The following is an 18,807-nucleotide window of genomic DNA, read 5'->3' on the forward strand; positions in this document are numbered from 1 at the left end:
ATATTAGCGTTTGGTATGACGATTTTTAAGCCTCAGTCGGTGGCCCTCGCCGAACTCGGAGCGATTGCTGCTGGGATAAGGGTGGTGCAAGAGCATAATATTCTCATTAATCACATTAACTCGGATTCTCTTCTAGCAGTGCAAGCAGTCATGTGTCCAGAGGAAGATCTGAGTTATGTTGGATCTTGTGCGGAGGATATTAGACGATTTCTTGAGCAAAATGGCATTCGACATCTCTTTCATGTTAGGCGATCTGCCAATACGATTGCACATGCTCTAGCTTCCTTTGCTATTTTTTCTCCCGATCCTTTTGTTTGGAAGAATGAGAGTTTTCCTTATTGGTTAGTAAAACTTGTAAATCCAGACTTTGTCCTCTCTTAATAAATTTGCAAGTTTTCCTCAAAAAAAAATATTAAAATTTTCTATTCACATGTAAGAATTATAAAAGCATATTTCTTTACTAAATCCACGGCCTCACTTAATTTGCAAGAGTTTATAGTTGAAAGGTGGTCGTTTCAAATAAAAGTATTGTGTAATGAAGGGATTATGTGTTTCAAAAGTAAATGTTGTGTGTGGTATTGTAACATCTAACACAAGATACAACGGAATAATTCAAAACACAAAATTAACGTAAATAAATCAAGACACAAAGAATTATACACGATTACAATGATATAACAAAAGATTCACTAGAAAATATTTTTAGTTTACTCAAAAACAATAATAGTGAACATACGAAAAGCTAACTTTCTTAATACAACATGGGATCAAAGTGCATCCAAAATTCGATAATCAGATATAATCAAACAACTATGGATGCAAACTCTATGAAGCCGAAATCTTGTTCAACAAACAAATCTCACACAACACTTTGACTCGGTGTTATACTTAAACTTCTTCAAACACTCCACGACAACACAACAAAAACAGTGACGAGCAATACATGGAATGCATGCATTAATATATTATTAATAGTTAGCATTAACATTTTCGTAACGCTGACAAAATATGCGTTATCCACACTTTTAGGTTTGTACGAGGATAGTAGTAATAAAAACAATCACTCGATTGACTAGTGATGATGTATGTATTCCAATGAGAAATGATACATGCGTGACTACCTAATCATCTGCAGTTTAAGTCTTTCTAAACTAATAATTTTAATTAGGCACCGACTAACTACTTAACCAATCTTGCTGGCTAAGCTATTTTATAATTTGACGGTCAGATTACTAACATGCATATAGTCGTAACTAATAATATTTAATTACCTAACCCCATTAAAATTACGCAGATGATTGAAAATACATACATGATTAATCACATCGTCACGTATTCTCTTTTTTTATTTAATTTTTGTTTATCCTCGAAACATATTCATTTGGGAAAAAAAACGTTCATATCATATGAAATATTCAAAGTTCATATTGAGACAATTCAATATTCCACTTGATATGCTAAAAATACACGCACTTGGCATGCAAGTAGATGATTTGAATTGATTACCTTTTTAATAGCGTCTATGACCATCTTTACCTGTTTTCTCAGCCACTTCCTCCACAATTTTCACCACTTTCTTTAGTTTTCCACGGTCCGCTTCATCGACAACCTCAGCCACCTTATCTACCACTTCTGCTATCTCTTCTACTATTTCCACAGCGTCATCAACCTCCTGTACACGTTTTGAAGAAGAGAAATATTTATTTCTTTAATAATTTCCGTTTCTATTTCAATCCAAGAAATTGTTTGAAAGAAAGAATATAAGGAATATATATTACTCATGATGTGGATGTTTCAGTTGGCGCTATTCCAAGAATCAAACTCCTGCATTATCAAATTTCATGTTCAGAAATTGGTTTTTATTGTTTCTCAAGAAATGGGAGCGAAACTCATGTTCAGTATTTCAGTTCCCAACATTTAGTTTTGTTTTGTGGGTCTAGATCATAATAATAATTTTATATAAATATTTAAATTCGAACTTTTAGTGCGGATCTGGGGATCGTGAAAGGACCAAAAACAATGAGGGTTTTTTAATAAACGTGCTGATGGCTTGTAGACGGGCATAATAAATAATAATTTTGAACAAGGAGGGAAGAAAAGCAAAACAAGAACCCATTATTGAAATTTGAAAGATTCCGTTTACTTTACGATCATTTTAAAATTTCAAATTGACTTTTTGTTTGGTATAATAGAAAAAAGATACATATAATAAATGTAATTTTATTTGAGTAGTATGCTAATATATTCATCTCAATCTGCATCGAAGTTATGGGTTAAGCTGGAAATATGATATTAATTATCTGATTACTCGGACATAATTATTTATTTAATTATATGTTTAATGTTTAGTGCCTTGAATATAAGAACAGGGCAGGGGTAATAATTAGGATACACCATGTATGCTAAATATATATCATACGCACACATTCAAATATTTTAGTGTACAGTATTTCAAACTTGAATTTTATCAAATTTTTTTTTAAATCCATAAAAAAAAGTTCGGTTATTGATTTGAGGTTAAAAAAAAATTTGTCATGAAATTATTAAATACGTACGTGTGCCCTTTTCTAGGAAAATTAAATTTTTAGTCATATTATTTTTCCATTTTTGTGGTGTTGTGAGTCAATTCAAAATCTTGGTTCATTAATTGGCATTTCTTTCCAATTTTAATCAATTTTCATCACAGTAATGATACGACACAGGAGACATCATCTGTGCAGCGCAGAATTGATAATATATTATTATTATTATTATTATTATTATTATTATTATTATTATTTTGTTTTGTTTTGTTTTGATCTAACTCATCCAAATCTTGGTTGGAGAATATGCGAAATGCATAGTTCTTTAGTCGCCGCAGAAAATTCAACCCACCACCCATTAATATTAATTAATAATTAGAGCAAGCCTACATTTTAACTAACGTCTTCATCCTTTTTTTTTTTTAACGTACAAGGATTAAGAAACATAAACAACAGCAACATCTTTTTTCTTTTTCTGAGACAAACAATTGAGTAACATCTTAAAAACATGCCAAAATTTCCTTTTTGGGACACGTTCCTTGTGTTTATTTTCTTGATTAATTACATTTGTATATGATCAAATCGAACAAATTCAGATGAAATGAAGTACAGTTGCGAAATTTTATATCTATTTATATAGAAAATGAATAGATAAATTATAAACAAATTATATAAATAAAAGAATTATCGTGTTTACAATATTTACTCGGTATAATTTGTCATACCCAATCCAATTAATTAATATACAATGAAATGTGCATGTGTGTGTGTGTAACTTTAAATTTTCTGCGACACATCCTCATTTGCTTGTTCATGATTCTCATTGGCTCTATGTACTTGCTCTCGGGCTTCTTCAACCAAGGATTCAACACATTCCTCTACTTTTTCTTCCGCCTCATGTACCTACATCATGGTTATTTAATGCGTATAAAATCAGTATAAATAATTTATGTTGAATTATGGAAATTTTACAGTGGAAATATTATTTGAATGGTATTTTTGTTTTATCATATTTCATTATTTGTCCTGTAATTTCCAAATTTCCGCAGTTTTAGTCATTTTTTATCTGGAACCGACACTACACATGTTAGAAAAAGACTAAGATTGAAATTCAGGGTCGTATGTTGCCGGATATATAGACTAAAATTTTCAAAGAAACAAATATGTAAAAGATCGGTCCATGTACCTTATGAATTAAATCTTCGACCAAATGAGCGTCCTTACTAACTGTTTCAGCCACATTTTCAACAAAATCCACAGCTTTTCTGAGCGTCCCACCTTCGGGCAGATGATCGGCGATATCCTCCGCAACTTTCTCCACTCCGTCCGCCACCTTTTCCACCACCTCTGCTATTTCTTCTATCGTCTCCACCACCGTTTCAACTTCATCTGAACCCATCAAACAAGTCCATTGTTTAAATATATATTGTGGTAAAAAAATAGAAAATTAACCATAAACTGATCATGAAAATGAAATCAGGGAATTTATAAACGTACTTCTGATTTTGAGAAATGAGCCCCATCTGTGTGTGAAAAATGGTAGAACCAATGTTACAACTACTCCCACAACCCAGTTCCTGGATAAAGAAATATCGATATTCAAGATAAACTGAAAACGATAAACCCACGTTCGTGAAGAGAAATCAATGTAAATTTAGCTTACAGTAATTGGAATGGAGGCTCGGAAGGCGGCGGAACTCCTGGTTGAATAGCACACAGTACAGAAAAATTTCTGAAAAAAGAATTAAGCAACGATCTTTAACATTAGCAAAGAATGATGGACAATAGAATTTATACATTCAAGACTGCTGATTACCTCTGAACCTTGTCATTCTTTCGAACTCGTCTGATACTCAAGGTCTTTTCACCCAGAAAAAGGGTTCCATCTCTCCGGATAGAGAAACTAGAAGATGAATACGGCAATCCGGACTTGGGTTTGGACGAGGATTTGACAGGGATTACGAGACTCTGAGAAAGTAATGAACTTGTCGTCATCAGCATTATATATTCAAGAATGACGTTTCAATTAATATTATATCTCTGGAAAGGATAAGATGGTAATGAAATTATTTTATATATCCAAGTATGGAAATTGATTTTCTTGAGTATTTATAAAGATTAGGTATAGAATTAATTCGATAGCCGACACGCTGAGTGTCGAACAAGATATATATATCAATATTATTATTTACCATTGACTTCTTGGATATAATTAATCAACCTTTTTTAGTTCTAGAAACCCATATCGTTGTAGTATGATTTTGTTTACATGAGTTATACACAAACGTGCTGAATTGAGATTTGTAATATCAACTTGTACGTTTTTCCCCGAAAGTTTTCTACCTTAATAATTGGGTCCATTTTGGCGAATATGTCAATTGATTCGAGCTTTTGGGACAAATCGAGTGGGATGTGTTGAAAAATAAAACGTAACTATTGGTCGGTTCCAATAAAATTAATTTAGTTTATGGATATGATCATTTGAAAAATAGCTAGCTAGCTTTCGGTTTCATTCAATATGAATATTTGAATATATACAAAAATCAGAGTACATAATAAATATTATACCAATAAAGTTATATAAAAAAACAGAAAGAAGAAAGAAAACCGAAATATTATTATTCAACATCATGTTACAACTTATTTCGGTATATGAATATATCATCATAAAATTATATGCATCTTTGATACACAAATTCCTCTTGGGAACAATCAAGGAAACATCACAATTTACACGTGATACTCCTCGAGTTGAACGTCCTGAGCCTTTAGTGGCACATAATCTCCTAAATAAGCCTCCAAATGATCGGAAAGAGCCGACTCATCGATATTTTCATGGTGATACGATTTGCACACGAAATAAATAATGGTTTGCAAAACCAGACCAAACAAAATCAACTTGAATAACAGCAACAAACATAGAGCCCCATACCCAATAATCTGTATGGTCCCGGAAGCTCTCCATCCATACACAATACAAACTCTGAAAACCCAGTATATTATTCCCAAAGACAGATTCAGGATGAAGAAAATAACGGTGGCCGCAATCATCTTCCCTTTGATCAAATCTTTACTCTTGATCATGGCCTTAAAACCATACAAATCCTCCAACACCGAAACAACGCTCGCCAGCTGCCAAATTATACTCATGTAAACAAACCCTATTGGATAAATCATCAATATGAGCAATAAAATCGCCTGACCGAGTCCCTGTATATAAGCAAAGGTGACAGCCCATAGAAATATGGTCAGGGCAAAAAGCATGTTGTAACAGACGACTGCGAGAAAAGTACAGAGAAAAGTGACCATTACTCTCTTCCAGACCTTTGGGACAACACTCATGACTTTCCTAAACGTTATTTCGCGCGAAGTATACGCACAAGCGACGGTATCTACTACGGCAGAAGTGGAAAGGAGGGAGAAAATAAGCACAAAAGTGAAGTAAAGACCCTTCAAGAGGATATATGTAGCCCATTCGGATGATACTAGGTCGGAAATCCTGTCATACTTTGGCGTGCCAGCTACAGTATGATGTAGTCGGAATTCATTGAATCGAATCTTCCAATAGAGTGTAGTAGACACTTCTTCATGAGCTAAGAAGATGAAGGCAAGTGGGAGGATTAAAGTGAGAGTTATTTGGCTGAAAATTTTTCTGTATCTAAAAATAAGTTTGTAGGCTTCAAAATATACTCCACACAGTCCAAGAAATTGCATCTGTTCTTGTTCTAAATCCATTTTATTTCACAGATTTGTAGCTAATTATTCTGTAATTTTTTTGGCCGAAACTTTGTGTGGAAGAGGCGATAGAATGGGGATAAACGAGAGGTTTGTATATTTGTTTCATGTGGTAATCAGTATCGAGATCCGGAATAGACTCTGGCTTCTACGTAATTTGGGCTCTAATTTAACAAGTGCTTACTCTGTTTATGGGCCGGCAAAATTATACTATGTAAGAATCAATTCATAATGATATAAAATATATAACCTTTCTTTTTCGAATTTTTAATAATTGATGATATTCTATGCCTTCAACTAATGATGTGTTGCAATCAAGATAAATGTGAAAAAATCAGATCTATTTTAGATTTTTATTTTTATGTTACATTTACTGAAATATCTTACGTCTTAAAAATTTTATGCTGACATAATGAAATGGAGTATGATGTAATAAAATAGATAGTTCGGTAAATTAGATACTTGGAATAAAATGTTTTGAGTTAAAATCATTTTGAAATTAAATGGAAATCGGTGGTTAGATGTTAATGACATGTCAATCTATGTTACACTTGGTTTGATTTTATACAAGAGCATCAATATTTTTATTAACATTCAAAATATCAATTGACGTTTTTGTATAAAATAATATCAGGTAACATAGACTAAACCGGAATGATGTTGTTTCGAGGATATATACAAACATTATGTTATCGTCGCTATGAGTGTTCTGCGTTTTAAATTACCTCAAAAGCACCACCAAAAAAAAAAAAAAAAAACCTATAGAAACTATATCTTTCGTGTCATTTCCTTGAATTTTCAGCCCTCATAATCCGACAAATAAAATAATACATTGTTAGCAGCGGAGGCAATATTTACATTAAAAAAGGAGGGGCATATGAATAATGGAGTAGTTCATATGATATCACAAATTTATCATTTTTAAATATTTTATTTATTCGAGCTAGCTTGTTTTTTCCTTAAAATTATTATTTCTATTGTCCCAGATAGGACGGATTCTTTGATTTTTTTTTTCTTTTACCAAAAAGGAGGGATGGTGGGTCAACATGAACACACTCAAAAAAAAACTCGTAAAAATATGTTATTTGGAAAAAATTAAAATTCCATATCGATTGGTTTCCAATGCCAAGAAATTGGGGTGCTTTATTTAAACTAATAACAAATTGAACTTTGACTTGTAACTTTTCTTCTTCTTCTTTTTTCTTGCCTTTATCATAACTCGTAACTTTGAAACCCAAAAAAAATAAATGATTGAGCTAATACGAAGCCCAGTCAGAATCTGGCTTGCTGATATTGATTATTAGCCAATTTCTTTGCTAAAATTAAAAGAGTTTTGTTTTCACGGAATAAAAATTTACCGTCCCACTCTGCATCTATCGTTTGAGATTCGTTTCAGAGCAGCTAAAAAACTTAAAATCGGGTTTGCCAGCCCGCCTATCTTCACATTAGAAATCTGAGAAAACACTCTTTATTTTTGTTATGTTCCTTCTTACTGGATTTATTATTTCAATGTTCATATTTTACCATAATCCAAGTCCGTAGCACCCACAGCAGTAGTAGCTTATTCAAAAGGTCTAGGGTTGGCTTATTGGTGATTAAACGAAACATAGGGCAAAACACATCATATGATCTAATTTCATTTATCATGCAATGTTGCAATATCTCTTTCAGATATACACTCTATCGACAGATTATTTAATTACAATGAAAACCAATTCTTGAAGCAACTTGTAACAAATTCATGGTAAATATCAACACACAATTTATATTTTACATAGTCTCAGTTAATACCCATGAATTGAAGATTAATAATTAAGATATGACACTACTAAGATCATATCATATAATTTGACAAGTTAGTCTAGTAATTTTATTTTTTTAGTCATATTTTTTCTGGCTACATTGACATGACATGATTATATCAGACATATCAACATATTTCGGTATCATATCAATATTCTAGCGAAGTAGGTAGGACTACTACTACTAACAATAATAATATAAAGCCAAGACTATCATTAAGATGCAACTTTGATGAATTAGTAGACTGAAATCCAAAATAAGTCAACTTATCGGACGACTTTTGACTATTTTCCCAGCTAAATATTACAAAGGAATATTGCAGCCTGTAATAAATGGAAAACTGAAAATTATATAATCTAAATCAAATCATAGATGCTACAAAATATTTTGTATTTCACAAAAATTAAGATACAGTACTGCCACGTACATAACAAACCCTTTTTTCGGATATCAATTCCATGATCTTCCTCTATCAACATGATAATGCTGTATATATGTTTAACTTGGAGAAAGAAACTACATAATGTTGCTAGTCAAGAAGAGATCCACCCACACCTAGAAAATCTATGAAGGGAACATTCTTCTTTTGGACGGATATCTCATCAACCTGATGCTTCGTATTCGGTCTCGATTTATGTAGATGACCAGAATTTTCTCCTATATGTGAGAGAGCCCTATTATTGTTAAAGGCATTAAATACTGCTAAATCCCCATATGCACCAAATATCAAGAAATTGTTCTCGTGATTTGAACTATTTGACGTAGAAGTAAAAAATTGGCCTTTTCTTGCCAATGAGCCAAGAGAGTTATAATAAGGATATGATTTATAATTAGTAGGCCACAAAAGGGGCAAACTGGAGGATGATCGGCCGTGTAGTTCGGAAATTCCACCATTCTCGAAGCAGATTCTCTTGCCAGAACCCTCTTGGATTCCTGAATTCTTCGGTGGGAAAGCATAGTTAGTGGACGGCATGGTGTAATTTATTGGAGGATTAAGATCTTGAAATCTATTTTTCTTGTGAAAAAACTTGGAATTTTCTCTTTGCTTTCTAGCCATGATCACGTGCCAATGATTCTTCACTGCATTATCAGTTCTACCTGGGAAAAGCCTGGATATAAGTGCCCATTTATTGCCATGAAATTTGTGAGCTGCTAGCAATCTTTCTTCTTCTTCTTCTGAAAACGGCCTTCTGTTTATTCTTGGATCGAGCTGATTAAACCATCTTAATCTGCAACTCTTCCCTGCATATCATACATGTAATTGATCAATATGTATGTATCATAAATTCTCGAAACAAGTGTATATATATGAATATATTGATACAGATGCAAAATTTTTCGGGGTCGAGAAAATTAATTACTAGTTAATAAATTTGGATTATATTGTAGAAATAATATATAACAAACAGGTTTCTGATGTGTTAATAATGATTTTATATATATGTATATGTATATATGTGTGTGTGTGTGTGTTTTTTTTTATATTTATTTATTAATTGACATAATTAATAATGGTGATTGTTAATTGACATAATAATGATAGTCGATAGTTGGCTAATAAATATGGTGGTTAATAGTTGAAGGATGTAGAAGATTTTGAGTCATATGTTTCATATCAAATTTGTTTATAAATAGATTTCATCATTGGCCTTGAAGAGTATCTCAAAGTGATAAACATAAAAAAACAATTGAAAGAGCTTTTTGAGAAAAATTGAGAGTTTCTTTATATAAAGTTGAGATAGAAAAAATATTGAGTGAGTGAAAGTTCTCTTGTAAAATTTCTCAATAGAATAAATTTGTTGCTCTCTTTCCCATTGACGTAGGCCAATTTCCGAACCATATAAATTTCATGTGTCTCATTTTTCATAATTTTCTCACATGTATGATTGTATATAAGATACATCACATCAAAGTTCAACAAATTGGTATCGGAGCTTTGGTTGTAATTTTATCTTGAATTTTAAAGTATGCTTTGAGATTTAAGATCTGGTTGATCTTCCATATCAGAAAATATATTCTTCAGAATATTGCCTAAAGTAGGGTTGGTATTGAACTTGTCTAAGATGTTGCTGGAATTATGGCAAGTACAAATTTCGAGGTGGAAAAAATTAACGAAACAAATGACTTTACCTTATGGTGGGTAAAAATAAAAGCTCTACTGGTCATCAAGGTTTAGCGAAAAGGCTTGAAAGGTAGAGAGAAGTTGCCGGAATCTCTGTACGCAGTTGAGAAGGATGAGATTATGGATAAAGCACATAATATAATATGGTTGTGCTTGACTGGTGAGGTTCTACAAGAAGTAGCCAAAGAAGATACAACAACAAAATTATGGTCGAAAATAAAGAGTTTGTGTATGACGAATTAGTTCACCAATCGACTGTATTTGAAAAACAGATTATACACTCTTCAAATGCATGGGGGAAGTTCATCAAAGAATATCTCGATGATTTTAACAAATTATACTTGATCTAAAAAGTATAGATGTTAAAATCGAGGACGAAGACCAAGCCATTATTATGCTATGCTATTTACCGAACTCCTATGATAATTTCATCGATATTATGATGTACAGACGTGAAACTCTTACTATGGAAGATGTTAAAGCTGCTTTAAATTCAAATGAGTTGAAGAAAAAAATATCGAAAAATAAAAATGATGGCTCAATAGAAAGTTTGTTTGCAAGAAGCAGAATGGAAACAATAAATCAAGATCGTGGAAAGAGCAAGTCTAGGTCTAAATCTAAATTCACACCTAGAACATTCAAGTGGTATCAATGTAAAAAAGAAGGGCATTTTAGAAGGGATTGTCCAGAGCACAAAGGCATTGGAAAAGAGAAGACATATGATTCTAGAAATACAGCGTAGCAAATGACAATGCAGATGTTCTTACAGTTTCTGAACATGATTCAAGCGATGAATGGATCCTTGATTCAGGCTGCTCATATTACATATGTCCTCGTAAGGATTGGTTTGCAACCTATCAATCCTTGGATGAGGGCAATGTTCTTTTAGATGACAACAAAGCATGTAAAATTATTGGTAAAGGCACAATAAGGATCAAAATGTTCGATGGAATCATGAAAACTTTAACAAATGTCAGACATGTTCCAGAGTTGAAGAAGAACCTGATATACTTGGGTATGCTAGACCATAATTGATATACCTTCAAATGAGAAGATGGAGACATAAAAGTTTCAAGAGGTGTCCTAATTATTATGAAAGGCAAGAAAACTAGTGGAATCTATATACTAGAAAGCAAGAAAACTAGTGGAATCTATATACTAGAAAGAAGCACTGTTATTGGATCTACTGTTGTTTCATCAATAGTTGATTATGATGTCACCAAATTATGACATATGCGTCTGGGGCATATCAGTGAAGAATGTCTGGCAGAACTAAGTAAGCAAAGACTATTTTGTGGCCAGAATACTAGAAAATTAGACTTCTGTGAATACTGTTTATTTGAAAAACAGTCTCGAGTGAAGTTTAACACATCAGACATCGGACAAATGGCACGTTAGATTACATCCACTTTAATCTACGGGGTCCTCGAGTTCCTTAGCTTCTGTTGGTGGTGGCAGATAAATGTTAACCTTCATTGACTACTCAAAGAAGGTTTGAATATACATCTTGAGGCATAAAGACAAAGTCTTGTGTCTCATTTTTCATTATTTGCTCACATATATAATTTTCTATAAGATACATCACATCAAAGATATGTACATACATATATTTATACATGAGCTCAATCTAGTTTTATGATTCTTGATGCCGAATGGCCTCTCGTAATACTTGTCAAGGGTCACAAAATTTTTAAATACACGATGCGATTATTAAACAAAAAATTGAAAATTAAAACACATGGTTGAATAAACTTGTATTTCAAAAGTTCTCATGAAGAAAGCTAGCTAGCCACCCTAATCCCAACTCCTCACCTTCATTCATAATTCAAATTAATTACTGTCTAGAATTAATCGTAGTTTTTATTTAGTAGCTCAATAATGACCTAACACAGGATCTCTAAAAAAGGGATTATACCCTAGCTAAACAACATGAAATAAACACTTAATTGATGTATATATACCTGATCTTCCTTGAAGCTTTTCAGCAATGGAATTCCAGTTTTGGGGACCATATTGAAAAACAAGTTGCCGAAGTTTATCATCTTCAGCAGGTCTCCAGTGCCCCCGATGACAAGTAGTATTCCTTGTATCATCACTCGAACCACCACAAGTTTCATCCATAGATATATTCTTAAATGTCAATCTATTACAGAAAATTCTCCAAGATTTACTGAAAAAACGGGTGCAACAAGTTCATATATTGAGAGATCACGAGTAGGGAAAGTAAGCAGTAATGAAAACGCAAAATGGATTGGTTGAGTTTCATTTAGACGTGTGGATATATACTTGAACAGTAACTTGTTTGCTTGATTATTTTTGCACCGCAAAATGGACTTTTCTCCATGTTGAAAGACTCTTTCTTTCACTGATGGCACGTCATTGGTTAAAAAATTGTTACTTTGTTTTAAAAAATTCATCTTTATTTTTTAGGGAAGTTAAAATATTAATCTAGATCATTCATTAATTCTTTGTGATATGTTATCCAAAATATTAGAGGAGAGATTTTTTACTCTAATTATTTTGGTAATATTTGTCCATTCAAATTTTGTTTTCAAAATATATAGCTTTTAATTTAAAAATTTCTGAGAAATGAAACAATTGTTTTTTTGTAAATGTAAAAAAAATACCAGTTTACTGCTCAAAAACTAAATTTTGGCCATTTAGAGAACTAAAGGTCATCTATTTATATAGACAAACTTACACGTCCAACTTTATAATTTTTCCATTTATTTTATAGCTACAATAATATTTAAAAATTAATAAAAACGAAGCTTAGGAAATTTAAGAACCAATGTTATTATTGGAATTTTTTTATCTGATAAATAAAAACCATCTAATTGGATTAAAATTTTGCGCATGATCGCAGATCAAAAAGAAATTTGGGAATTAAAAGTGCATACGTTCAACTAACCTATATAGCTGGTTGATGTTAAAATAAGATTTTGAGAACATTGTGAATTCCATTTACATAAGACATGAAATCACAATTATGTATTGACAAAGGGCAGAAGAAATCAAAATTACGAAAAAGAAATTGAAAATCAAATGAAAAAACAAGTATTTACCTCGAATTCGAAAAATCGCAAGGGAAAGATATAAGAAGGAAAAATATAAAGAAAAATAGCATGAACATCAGAGATCTAGGAGACTGCAGCAAATCGAAGATTAGACGCTTAATTTGATCTTCACAGATGATATATAAGCCAATTTTCTTGATATATAATTGTAAGGCTTTTAAATCTTAAGAACTCAACATCGAGAAAGTGATGAGAAATTGATTACAAGCCTTGAGATTTTTAAATCGTTGTTAAGGTTGGTGATCTCTCCATATATACATATGCACGAAAAGTATAACATTATTGAATGCAATGTCTCTTTACTTTAAAAAAAAAAAAAAAAAAAGACATATTAGCCTTAATCCTTTATATTTAATTAATGGGGGATTTGATTTTTTTTATAAAAAAAAAAGGAGATAAAAGGACTAAATATTATTTAATGCAATTAGTTAACATTTTGCACATAATTAGTTTAGCATGTTTAACATCTTTTCGTGGTTGTAAATAGTAATTTCTTTACCTTGGGATGGATGATTACATAATCTTAACTTCTTCCATCGGTGAAAATGTTCGAGTGATTCAAAAGTTTTAATTTATTTACTAATTTGGGAGAATTTCTCATATCTTGTGGCTCATAAAATTAACAAATTTAATTCAAGAACCATGCAAATATTTGCGAAATTAGTAGTATTTTTTGTGACGTCAAAACCAACAGCCGCTAGCTTACGGTATGCAGTACTATATAGGTAAACCCTCGGTCTGACACAATAGCCTCCAAACTATGCTAGTTAGGTAGATCACACTACATGGCTCGCTCGAGAAAGTGTTGGTACGGTACTTGAAAATTAGTAGTACTACTATGTTAGTTAGTAGTTCTCTTGTGTAGAATCGGCAGATGTAGATGGCAAAGGAAAAAAACAAATTGAAAAAAGTTGATTTCTTAACTGAATGATTATTCAATAACCCACGAAATTGATGGCATGCCTAGCTCTTATATTGTTGTTTATGCATAAGATGTAGTTTATATATTAACGTCACAAATAGTCAAGCATAAAACAGTGCATATAGGGTGGTTGCAAAATCGGTGTCAAATTCTTAATTAATGTGTGGTGAAATGTCTTTATATTATGGACATTGCCTAATCAAGTTAACAATGTTCTCCTCACACTGAGTTTTACTTCTTAAAATTGTCTAATTTTACAACTAAGTATGACTGCTACATAGTATAATTATTTTATGTACAAAAAAAAAAAAGAAGGATATAACTCTCTTTTACGACACACTGGGAAAAGGGTTAAACGTACGTGTTTATAACAAATATGGAACATAAATTAATTATGGTTAAATTTATTCTAAAAATGCTAAAAGTATTTTTTTTAGTAATAAAATGGTTAAATAGATTATTTATTCTTATATTTATTTTAATTTATATTTAAGCGTTTAAGATGTTCATGAGATATATCAATTATCAGTCGTCGGAGAAAGAAAACGAAAAATCGATTGTAAGGGAAAATTAATTAACAACAAATGAGTTGGAAAATTAGATGATGAAGGACAAATCATGAAGAAAGTGTAATTAAAAGGGATAAAATGTTATATGTAGCGGGATCGATAATTAATTTGGAACAAAACTCATTTTGTAATCTTAAAAGATAAGATTGCGTTATCTTAATTTTTCTATTAAAAAATCCTAAAATATTTTTTTGTAAGAATATAACTTATAATTTTGAAGAAATAATTAAGTTTTAAAATGATATAAAAAGTCGGGTTACATCCATGCCCTTAATTTTCTCATTAATATTTTCAGTTGGTAACTACAAATCTATATATCTAGCTAATTTCGAACCTCCAAGCTATACGTACGTAGAGTGATAGCCTAGAAAAGAACTAGTGTTCATGAACTTCTATAGCCAATGGTAAATTAAACAAGGATCAAATTCATTTCCCTTAGCTTGGCCTCGTTCTCATGTAGCTTGCATTACTTTTATATGCATCTAAAAAATATAATCGTCGATCCGAAAACGTTCAAATTTTAAATTTTTTATTTAAGGGATTCCCCAGAGATATTAGTCATGCTTCTATTTAGGAAGAAGATGGAAAGGTTTGGAATAGCTTTCAATTAAGTTACCAACCAAAATAAGAATATAAATGCATTTCATGGAAGTGCATGTCGTTGTAATGAAAACAATAATATACCTTAAAAAATTTATACATTTCACCTTTACAAGAAAACCTTGTACAGCAACACAGCAACCGACACTGATAAATCCTCGACAATCAAACTTTGATTAATACTATCTATCCATGCATCCCTTGCTTGCTTCTATTTTTTTCCCGTCAATACGAAGGGATTCGATAATAATTTTTCATATGATGATCGTTAATATCTTCAATCAACTGAAATGATAGTACGTATCCTATTTATGTGATCTAGACGAAGGCGATCGAGCATGTGCTTTAGTGTAGCTGCTCATGCATGTGTGTGTTTATTATTATTATAAAAAATTGTCCACTAATCTCTAATTTTTTCGATCATAGTCTTTTTTCACTAGAATGCTGAAGGTGCATCGTCCGTCCGTCAGAATTTTGGTCAATGGCATATCATCAATCAAGTGAACAAAATGACTAAAATTGAAAATTATCTCGTGAATTGTCTCACAACATAACCCAATTAATAAAAACGTAAAAAGGAGGAATTTCTCCAATTTTCATTCTAAAGACTTACTCATCCACCACCGATCCATAATATTTACCGTACCACTTCTTGAAATCGTACATAGGAATTGAAACTTATAATTTCTAGGATCAACAAGATTTAATTGTTTTATTAGCGTAGAACACGATTCTTCAGCAGTCACAACTATCGCATATATAAAAATTTTAAAAAGTCCGAAATGAAGTATCCCGTAAGAATTGTATGCGACTTATCTGTGGGTTAGACATTTCTTGCTGAAAAATTGTTAATACCAACCCTACCCAATTTATTAATATATCCTTGCACTAAATTTAATAATTAATCTGTTTAAATTATCGAGTACAATATTTTTAATTTGTATCTATCATCATTTCTGAGAAATATATATTTTGTTTCTCCTTTTCACTTGCAACTCAAAACCTCTAATTCTCAATTACGGTAAAGTATGTGAAACTAAAGATTGCGACAGGTGAGCTATTTCTTGCGAATGAATGGGCTCGATCTATATTTTAGCTTAACTTTAGAAAATTACATTATTAATTAATTAGAAAATAAATATGAAAAACTGATAAAATATTTCGCGGCCCTAATTGTTAAATTTCTTGCAAGATATTCTCACGTGTTTTCACTCCATTATATATCGATCTCAAAACAAGAAATTCCCGACAGCACGTGAGAATAAAATGTGAATTATATTAATTATTAAGCTACCAAGAAATTAACCATTTCTATATTATATCATATTTAAGGGAACAACATTGTTGTATATTATATTAATCATTTTTGTACATAGGTTGCACGGACAATGAGCGGCTCCTGACAGGATTCTAATCGAAGTGAGTATGAATGAAACGATCTCACACCGGAATGATATGAATTCCAAAACTGTTCGGGTATGAGACTGTGCAAATGAGTAGTCCTTAAAAGATTTGACATTCACTACTCATATAAAAAATGTGCGTCTTCTTTTCGGGAGCTCATCGCATAAGAACTTCAAAGTTAAACGTGCTTGACTTGAGGCAATTCTCAATTCTAGGATAGATGACCCCTGAGAAGTATCATAGGGTACGTGTGAGTGAGTACATTAGCATATTAGAAAGATTCGTCTTGATACAGTGGAGACAATCCTCGAATTTGAGGCGTACACATTACTCAGATTTTTACGTCAAAAAAGTTGAGCATCATCTCCTACGTAGGAATGAGTTAAAAGGCATGCTTAATTCTTAAATGCCATAATACAAAATTCAAGAATCAAATCACACAATCAAAACATTAAATTGCTTCTTCTTTTTTTATAACATATAGTTTTATTGTTAATTCACCAACCCATTAAAAATCATATGTAATGTATGCGCATAAAAATTAAAAACCCATCTCCAAAATTACACATTGCATTTCATATTTACAGTTGAAAAAAGAAATTTACAATGAACGTGTCTTTTCATTTCCATCTAATTCCATTCGTTTTATTCTTCTTTTCTCTTCTCTCCTTAGGGATGTCAAAATCACACACGATTCATCAACTCGACATAGTTCAACCCGAAAAAAAATCAAGTTTGGATTTGGGGTTTTTTGGTTAGGGTCAGATCGGGTTGGACCCGATAGATGACCCGAAAAAAAAATAACCGAGTTGGATTGAGTTGGGTTGGACTCGGATTGACCCGAAAATTTAAATTTTTTTAAAATTATATTTAATAAATATTGCATATATTTTTATATATTGTATGTCTGAAAAAATATTTATTATATATTTAAACATAAATTTTCATAATTTAATATTTATTTTAAATATTTTTTATTTTTTAAACAATTGTTTATTTGATTTAGTAAATATACTTTATTTTTCTACGATTAGACTTTCAAATTTAAATTATATATATGAGGGAGATTTTGTTATTATGTGTTTAAATTAATTTTTTTTTTTTTGAATTTTATTTAATTTTCTTTAAAAAATTTCAAAATCAGGTTGATCGGTCGATTCGGGTTCGGGTTTGGGTTGAGAGTTTTCTGGTTGGATATGTTCGGGTTGGGCAATTTTTGAATGGTACTATTGCTCAACCCGACTCAACAACCAACCTGAATTGACACTCCTATTTCTCCCCTTCCTCGGGTGATACGTATACATTGATCAATCAAATATGTTATCAAACATCGGACTACGGAAATTGCATCCAAATCTTGAGGAACAATCAGACCACACCGTCCACTGATCTTAAAATACTAATCGGAATAACGGTTGACAAATCAGTGATGCTCGCAAATGACAATGAAATCTTCATACAAAAATCAAGGGCGGCTGAAAAAGATGAGCATCTGAAGCAGATTCACGCGGGGTGCGACAGTAATTATCAACAAGTTTTGGGTTTTTTCCGAATTGCGAAGAATGATTGTAATAATAAATATTACTCGCACATTCATGGATTGTATCAGCAATGCATCAGACCTGTCATCGACTGTCAAAGTGCAATTGCAAGTTTTGTTCCTCAAATGCTCGAGAATAATAGTTTGATGAGAGCAGTAATCTCCATGGGATTTTACGAAGGAAAGCTACTTCGAAAATTTTCATTGGAACAATCGTGTAAAATGTTGAATAAAACTTACTTTTCGGTGGCTATATTTTTTCAATTCAGCTTTTACTTCTATTTAATTTAACATTTCATACCACTTTCATCCCAAATATAAAGATCAAATATATAATCAACTTTCCAATGTTTAATATTATTTCAACTGTTTTTTTTTTTTTACCAATAAGCCCTCATTTTAAATCACCTTTCCAAAAACTTTTTTAAGAAAACTTTCTTTGAATAAAAAGACAAACCAACCTAAATTTACCAAACGGAGAGAGTATTTGAGTATTTCCAATGTTGTCTGTCA

The 18,807-nt window shown here is 31.7% G+C and overlaps 3 protein-coding genes across 4 annotated transcripts; all 3 read right to left on the reverse strand.

Moving 5' to 3' along the window:
• Nucleotides 1-3,216: 3,216 nt before the first annotated feature.
• LOC140989182 (uncharacterized) lies at nt 3,217-4,583 on the reverse strand. The gene is made up of 5 exons (XM_073458315.1): nt 4,339-4,583; nt 4,186-4,254; nt 4,020-4,099; nt 3,709-3,911; nt 3,217-3,425 (listed from the first exon to the last, which is right to left on the reverse strand). Exons 1-5 carry the CDS (start codon nt 4,521-4,523, stop codon nt 3,300-3,302), a joined length of 663 nt encoding a protein of 220 aa, XP_073314416.1. The 5' UTR covers nt 4,524-4,583; the 3' UTR covers nt 3,217-3,299.
• Nucleotides 4,584-5,252: 669 nt separating this feature from the next.
• Nucleotides 5,253-6,257, reverse strand: LOC140990069 (uncharacterized). Its single transcript, XM_073459652.1, has one exon. The coding sequence runs from the start codon at nt 6,255-6,257 to the stop codon at nt 5,253-5,255; it is 1,005 nt and encodes a 334-aa protein (XP_073315753.1).
• Nucleotides 6,258-8,382: 2,125 nt separating this feature from the next.
• LOC140990310 (transcription factor MYB54-like) lies at nt 8,383-13,473 on the reverse strand. 2 transcript variants are annotated; one of them, XM_073459929.1, is made up of 3 exons: nt 13,248-13,473; nt 12,144-12,325; nt 8,383-9,302 (listed from the first exon to the last, which is right to left on the reverse strand). In XM_073459929.1, the coding sequence occupies exons 1-3, from the start codon at nt 13,313-13,315 to the stop codon at nt 8,590-8,592; spliced, it is 963 nt and encodes a 320-aa protein (XP_073316030.1). In that variant the 5' UTR covers nt 13,316-13,473; the 3' UTR covers nt 8,383-8,589. The 2 variants fall into 2 exon arrangements, with proteins under 2 accessions (XP_073316030.1, XP_073316029.1); XM_073459928.1 differs by having other exon boundaries at nt 12,144-12,352.
• Nucleotides 13,474-18,807: the final 5,334 nt, after the last annotated feature.

The sequence above is a fragment of the Primulina huaijiensis genome, chromosome 12 (genome assembly GCF_012295235.1).
Source record: "Primulina huaijiensis isolate GDHJ02 chromosome 12, ASM1229523v2, whole genome shotgun sequence".
Taxonomy (NCBI): Eukaryota; Viridiplantae; Streptophyta; class Magnoliopsida; order Lamiales; family Gesneriaceae; genus Primulina; species Primulina huaijiensis.